The sequence below is a fragment of the Sorghum bicolor genome, chromosome 3 (genome assembly GCF_000003195.3).
Source record: "Sorghum bicolor cultivar BTx623 chromosome 3, Sorghum_bicolor_NCBIv3, whole genome shotgun sequence".
Taxonomy (NCBI): domain Eukaryota; kingdom Viridiplantae; phylum Streptophyta; class Magnoliopsida; order Poales; family Poaceae; genus Sorghum; species Sorghum bicolor.
In genome coordinates, this window is record NC_012872.2 from 67827877 (window position 1) to 67835726 (window position 7850).

The 7850-nt window shown below is 43.6% G+C and overlaps 1 protein-coding gene across 1 annotated transcript; it reads right to left on the reverse strand.

Annotated features, from left to right (window-relative positions):
- LOC8060114 (glycerol-3-phosphate 2-O-acyltransferase 6) lies at window positions 1-3975 on the reverse strand. Its single transcript, XM_002458741.2, has 2 exons — window positions 3141-3975; window positions 1-1165 (listed from the first exon to the last, which is right to left on the reverse strand). Exons 1-2 carry the CDS (start codon window positions 3765-3767, stop codon window positions 281-283), a joined length of 1512 nt encoding a protein of 503 aa, XP_002458786.1. The 5' UTR covers window positions 3768-3975; the 3' UTR covers window positions 1-280.

The following is a 7850-nucleotide window of genomic DNA, read 5'->3' on the forward strand; positions in this document are numbered from 1 at the left end:
TATAGAACTAATGTAGTATTTTTGGAAACTATGCAACGAAACTTTGTATTAAGACGGGCCTAACAACACTTTTGCCCTTCTTCCGAAGAGGAAGAACTTGTAGATAATAATTATATGATCATCAAGCTTGTACTAGTACACGGCCCACATCACATGGTCCTTTTAAAAACAATGAGTAATTGGCCAACTTCTCGACAAGGAACAATTAATTGGAATAAATTTCAGCAGTACTCGTAACGGCAGTGTGCTGGGCGGGCAGCAGCGATGACGACGTTGGCCGTTAGTTCTTCTCCTTCTCCTTGTCCTTGTTCTTGGACGGGACACGGCCGTCCGTTCCAGCGAGTATGCCGTACTTCTCCTTGCGCGTGATGGTGGTGCACTCGAAGCCAAGCTGTCCGCTGAGCGTCTTCTGGATGTAGTTGGCCACCTCGATGGGCGACTTGCCGCCGCTGCATGTGAGGTCCTTGGGGAGCTGGGTCAGGAACGTGATCTCGTACGTCGGCCGCGGGTTCATGAAGAAGAAGTAAGGGTCCATGAGCTTGAACCCGCGCACGGTGGAGCCGTGGAACATGCTCTCCTTGGTGTTGATCGCCACCGGCACGATGCGGTCGGTGAGCTCGGCGAAGAGCGCGCTGAACCGCAGCAGGAAGGGCTCGCGGCAGGTGGTGCCCTCGGGGCAGATCACCAGGTCGCCTTCCTCCAGCAGGCGGCGGATGTTCTCGGCGTCCTTCTCTCGCTCCCGCGACAGCGCGACGGCCTTGATGGGCGAGATGAGCTCGGAGAACTTGGAGATGCTGTAGGTCACGCAGCTGACCTTGCGGCGCAGCGCCACGGCGACCTCGACGGGGTCGAGCACGGTGCGGTGGTTGCAGACGAAGAGGACGCCCGGGTGGCCCTTCTTGGGCGGCGGCGGCGGGTTGCCCTTGACGATCAGCCTGATGCCCATGAGCTTGTAGGTGTAGTAGACGATGCGCTCGGGCAGCGGCAGGTTGATGTACACGCGCATGAGCGCGAGCGCGAAGCCGAACGGCATCCAGAGGAAGGTGACGAGCGCGACGAGCGGCGTCGGGCGCTGCACCAGGCGACCGTCGTGTAGGATCAGCGGGCTCAGCAGCTGGTTCTTGCCCACCGGGCTGTACTTCCTCGACGTCACCAGGTACGCCTCCTGCACACCCACACATTACGTACGTTGTCATCGTAGTACATACTAACAGTCAACAAGTGTACACACTCAATACGTACTGGTAATTTCGATCAATAATATGGACAATTTTTTTTCATTTGTTGAGCGCGACACCAGGGCGCGCGGATATCTAGCCCTGCAAATACTGTACCAGCAGAGAGTAGTCCTACTGGCACACGGACAACGCCATGACGACGGTCCCAGGACGAACAGTGCCAGCACCGTATTTTACTCCGGTGCAAAGCCGGCCGGCCGGACGAGTGGACGACGATGGAAGAAAAAAAAGAAGAAGAAGCGGCAGTCATAGATCTGGCACGCTCAGCTCCAGCTTTCATGCCTCACGCGGCAGCCAGCAGGGCCGGTCTCCTTCATTGCGCCCGGGGACAGGACGCCATGAATTCTCCACCAAACAACCGTAAATGGAGCCGAGACGAGGCCGGACGGACGCGCCTTCAATCCGCCCGGGCCAGCCGCCAAACCATCGATCCCTTCCCCGGCGACCACTTGCGCTGAATTTGGTTGCTCATGTTGTCACAACTAACAACCACCGTACCCTTCCAAAAACTTTTTGAATTTAGGCCTTGTTCAGTTCGAGAATTTTTTTTAAGTTATTATTATTATAACACTTTCGTTTGTATATAGTAAATATTATCTAATTACAAAGCAACTAGACTCAAAAGATTCATCTCGTAAATTACAGATAAATTGTGCAATTAGTTTTTATTTTTGTCTATATTTAATGCTCTATGTATGTGTACAAAGATTCGATGTGATGGAAAATCTTAAAATTTTTTGAAAACTAAACAAGGCCTAAGGACAATTTCATTTGTATTTGACAATTATTGTCCAACTATGGACTAATTAAGTTCAAAAGATTCATTTCACAAATTACAAATAAACTATACAATTAGTTATTTTTTTTATCTATATTTAATGTTTCAAAAAGTTTTAGGAACTAAACAAAACTGACTGTTTGACAAAAAAAACATAGAGCCGAACTGAAAAATATGAAATATCCCTAAACTATGGACTTGTTGGGGTGACAAATTTTTTTTGGTTTAGGTACCGTTGCACTTTCGTTTGTATTTGATAAATATTGTCTAATCATGAACTAATTAGGCTTCTCGCAAATTACAGGCAAACTGTATATTTATTTTTTTCATCTATATTTATTACTTCATACATGTGCTATAAGATTTGATGTGATGGAATTTTTTTTTAAAAAAAAATTAGTACTTTTTAGAAACTAAACAAGACCATATGAATTCTTGAGAAAACAAATGGATGAAAACTAGTGAAGTAGTGAAGTACACTAGTGCAACAGGGTGACCATACCTATAAAGACACTATCAATACAGAAATCATCATATTTCTATAAATATTAATTATAGTGTCTCCTAAATATTTTGCTAATGTAGCAAAATAGTTATTGAAGAAAGAGAGAGCAAAAATTATAAAAATCGGATCTAAGTTAGAAACCAGATTTAAAACAAGAAGTGATATAATTGGTTGAGAATAGAAAAAAAAATTGATTGAATAAAAAATTATTTTATAGAAACTATACATTGGAATCATGATTTTTATATATAGTGTGTATACAAATTAATAGATATAGAAACTACACGTTAGTTTGTAGCATTGTAATTAGCGGTCAGATGTTACCCAAATTGCGAAACAGTTGGGCTTTGTTCGAACCAATTCCAGCCTGCAACAACTACCCGATATGTTCCGTGCTGCCGGCTCAACAAGCAGTTGCGAATCTGGGTGCTAACAAACACTAATGCATCGACGAGATCAGATTATCAGAAAACAACGTTACCAATTCAACAAGCCATCATGCATTTGAAGTACAGTATCAGTTTCAAAATTGACGATGATTTATTATTTTGCCAGTAAATTAATTAAGAGCTAGTAGTTCAGTTGAGCCAGGGGATGCGAGTGTACGTCATAATCGTACCTTGCAGATGGACATGAAGTCGAAGTCGGTCTCCCTATCCCCCATGCCGACGTCGGGCACGGCGTCGCCCAGCTCCTTGACGACGGCCTTCTTCTTGTGGTCGCCGACGAGCACGCCGGGCTTGACCATGAACCCCGTGGCCTTGCCGTTCTTGCCGACCTCGAGCTCGGTCCCGACGACCTTGTCGGCGCCGAGGAAGGCCCTGGCGAAGGGCTCGACCATGATCCTGGGGCTGGCGGTGATGATGTAGCGCTTGCCGAAGGAGTTGAACACCCTCCAGCTCTCCGGGTGCACGTCGCCAGCGTAGAACCTGGGGAGCACGGAGCGCGCCACCATCTCGATGCTGCGCACCTTGAGCCCCGCGACGGAGATGTAGACGAGCGTGCTGATGGCCAGCGACTCGGAGAAGAAGATGTAGGTGACGTAGACGAAAGGCACGGACAGGAGCAGCAGCACGGCGCGGAGGACGCTCCCGGCCTCGAGCGCCACGAGGAGGTAGTAGGGGAACGCGCTCCGGGAGATGAGCAGCGTGCCGTCCAGGTCGGCGGCCACCGTCTGCTCCGACCGCCCCTCCGAGCAGCACTCCTCGATGGGCTTGAACCTGCGACTGCGATACGACGCCACCATCTTGTGTCTTTGCTACTATAGTGCTCGATGGATCGAGGCTCGATCTCACTGCCAGGCCCCGGGGAAGGAGTGTGTGGGAGCAGAGGAGAGACTGCTGCTGCGAGTTGGCAGTGGAGAGTGGGGCGGCGAGGTGTAGTTATAATATACGCGACGGGAGGTTGGTGGTGACGGGCGCGGGGGAGTATGGATATGGGAGGCTTTGTCCGGGCCACGACGGGAGACGAGACGGTGTATAATTGCAATGCAAGGCATAGGCAACCGCCCTCGCACAGCTAACTTGAGTGGCCATTACTTCTAGAGAGCGATGGCTCCACTGATGACCACTGGAATGGAGCAGTGGTGGAGTGCATCGTTCGGGTACGTGCTCAAGGAGGTTAGCAAGGCGATGCCGCGATACATCCAAGCCGAGTACGTAGACGCTGTGCGTCGCGCCAGGGAAAGGTAAATGAAGCTGATCTCGTCTGTTTTGTGTTGTGTTTTCTCACCAACACGTTGAATTTATGAGGCGGCCAGACGCCCAGACGGGCAGCTGTGTCGCGGCGGCCGGCGTCATATCTGGCCTGACCTGTCCACTGCACAATCCTCTTTTCCCGTGCGTGGATCCATCCACATTTACGATGCCCAGCACGAGACGAATAGCTAATTTTATTTTTTTCTTCTACTATAAAGCCCGCAAGAGACGTAATCGCGGCTGCAGCATGGAGCGTGCGCGACTGTGGAATGTGGAGAGGGCACTAGGGCAGCAGCGGCTTTAATCGCGTCGGAATAGTTGGTTGGGAAGTTTATGGAGCGTCCGCCCATTGATTTGCGTCGCCGCTCGCCGACTCGCCGTGGATCAGCCTCGCTCTCGCTCGCTGGTCAACAACTAAACCACGACGCAGACAGCTGATGGCCAACTGCAGGGACAGTGGAGAATCATTAATCACGCTCTTCGGATTACGCAAGATTATTGTTGTTGTAGGGTAAACACATGTGAGGGTGGCTGATAAGTCATGACAAAAAGATATTATTGTCTGATTTATTATGATAAAAAAATATTATTGAATATAATGGCTCATAGATTCAGGCCTTGTTTAGTTTGCAAAATTTTTGGTTTTTGGCTACTGTAGCACTTTCGTTTTTATTTGACAAATATTATCCAATCAAGGAGTAACTAGGCTCAAAAGATTCATCTCACAAATTACATGTAAACTGTGTAATTAGTTTTTATTTTCGTCTATATTTAATGCTCCATACATACGACCAAAGATTCGATATGACGGGGAATCTTGAAAATTTTTGCAAACTAAACAAGGCCTCAGTTGTTAAGCGAAAAGGCTGATGTACTGAATGCAGACGCGGTGTGGAAACTTTCCCACGTCCAACCGGCGAGGCGAGAAGCAGCAAACCTTTAGGCCTCGTTTACTTGGGTGGGTGAAAAGATTGTGCGTATTGTAGTAATTTTATTTTTCCAACTATGACTAGTTAACTTTAAAATATTCGTCGTGTAATTAATTATTTTTTATTTATATTTAATGCTGAAATTTTGAATTTTTTTTAGATTTTAGGTATAACTAAACAAGATCTTAGGTCGAGAGTAGGGATGAAAACGGATCGGATACGAACGGATATCACTGATATCATATTTGTTTTCATATTTCTGGTCGGATTTGGATTCAAATACGGATAATGTCAATCATGTCGGATAAAATATGATTGGATGTCGACATTATAAATATACAATTTAAGTATTCATATACGAATACGGTATCATATATTGCACATTCGAACTCGGATACGGACAGATCGAAACCCCTCTAAACGAATTCGGTCTCGAATACGATCGGAAAATATCCGTTACCATTTTCATCCCTAGTCGAGAGGCCTGAGAACTGTCCTAGTAAGGGTCTCGTTTAGTTCGCGAATTTTTTAGATTTAGCTACTGTGGCACTTTCATTTGTATTTGGTAATTATTGTGCAACTATGGACTAAGTAGGTTTAAAAAATTTGTTTCACAAATTACTAGTAACTGTGTTATTAATTATTTTTTATTTATATTTAATATTTTATGCATGTGTCTAAATATCAGAAACTAAACACGCCCTAAACAGGGTAACGAAACTTTGGGACACGGAAGATTCAGCATTGTTCGGTTTTTTTGAACGTGACAATTAAGACAGGTACCACTCCTGTATACTCCTACGTTCATTTATCTCTAGCCTTGTTTAGTTTGCGATTTTTTTATGGCCTTGTTTAGTTCTCCAAAAATTTTACAAAACTTTTCAGATTTCCCATCACATCGAATCTTTAGACGTATGCATGGAGTATTAAATATAAATGAAAATAAAAACTAATTACACAGTTTAGTCGAAATTGACGAGACGAATCTTTTGAGCCTGTTAGTTTATGATTGGACAATATTTGTCACATACAAACGAAAGAGATACTGTAGCAATTTTGCAAAAAATTTGGGAAGTAAACAAGGCCTATGTTTGGCTATTATACCACTTTTATTTGTATTTAACAATTATTGTTCAACCATGTAGTAACTAGACTCAAAAAATTTGTCTCATAAATTACAGACAAACTGTGTAATTAGTTATTCTAATTATTTATATTTAATGCTCTATGCATGTGCCACAAGATTTGATATGACAAGAATTTTTGAAAAAAAATTGAAAACTAACCAAGGCCTCTACCGTTTTAGTCTTCGGCGCAGTGACCAATAAACATAACAAAAGCACTCAGTTTATATTTAATTATCACGAGCTGAGCGCATACGAGAAGTCACAGACAAGGACCAACCAATAAGCAGTAAAGCAAAAATAAATACAGACAAATGGTAGCCAATGAACAACAAGAGAGCAATAAATGTAGGTGAACTCCAAGGTAATATGAAGAAAGTTTTTGAATAATTTTTTTTACTGAAGAAGATAAATGAATGGAGGGACTATATCCAATACTCACACACCTTAACCCAAGTTTAGTGAGAACTTCTCGCAAAAAAAAAAAAGTTTAGTGAGAATTGTACTGCACCTAGATGGACATAGCTGTGTATCTAGTAGAGCCCATATGTTGTTGAAGCATTCAGGCGAAGAGCCACAAGAACATAAACATGTTCGTCAACATAAATTCTTTTTCGTAAAAATATCTGACATTAGTATGCTATCGAATCACCACTAGTACAACTGTACAAGAGATGGCACGCACCTCTCCCGTGCATTTGGGAGAAAAAGGGAGATGCCCACTAAAGGCTATGGAGTGGGTGTGTGTGTGGATTAAAAACAAAATATTTTAGGGCTCGTTCGGTTAGCATAATCTAGGCCCAGGAAATATTCAAATAGAAATTTTCATGGAGCCATTCCATAATATCCGAACTATTTGCATCATGCCGCTTGGAGATTGACCTTTTTAGATAAATTGTTGATTCCTACAAAAACTCCAGAGTCCCATTGGGTCCTGCGATGCTAGAAAGAGAACTCTCGCCTCTAAATGAGTCGGTTTACACCTTGCTTTTTTTTAATCCAGGTTTACACCTTGGTTAGTCCAAATGAACCAACTCAGGCCTTGTTTAGTTGACATCAAAATTTAAAAACTTTTCAAGGTTCTCTATCATCATATCAAATCTTGCGGCACATGCATGGGGTATTAAATACAGATAAAAAATAACTAATTATACACTTTACTTGTATTTTGTGAGACAAATCTTTTAAGCTTAATTAATCTATGGTTAGATAATAATTATCAAATACAAATAATAATGTTATAATATCAATGTTCAAATTTTTTTTATCTAAACCAGGCCTCAACCAAAACTCGTTGGTCTCATTTGACAATCACTCATCATGTATGACATGGGCACACAACCACCATGTCATCTCACTTACAAAGGAGCTCAACATGTCCTTTATGCAAGGCTATTTGGGACGGTTGCTACAGTAGCCACCATTGAAGTAATTGATTTCGTTAATCCTGCCTTTGCGAGAAGCGTCAAGGATCAACTATTAGCATTACTCAATCAATTCTTATTTTTATTCTCGAGAAAACAAAATGATTCCAACACATGCTGATGCTGCCAGAGTTGTTCATTAATGGTTTCTTGTT

What these genes read in the sequence shown, in the direction of transcription:
- LOC8060114 (XM_002458741.2), bottom strand. Translation starts at nt 3,767, where the DNA reads ATGGTGGCGTCGTATCGCAGTCGCAGGTTCAAGCCCATCGAGGAGTGC. An exon ending in ACTTCATGTCCATCTGCAAG is followed by an intron (nt 1,166 to 3,140) that starts GTACGATTATGA and finishes GTGGGTGTGCAG; the next exon opens with GAGGCGTACCTGGTGACGTC.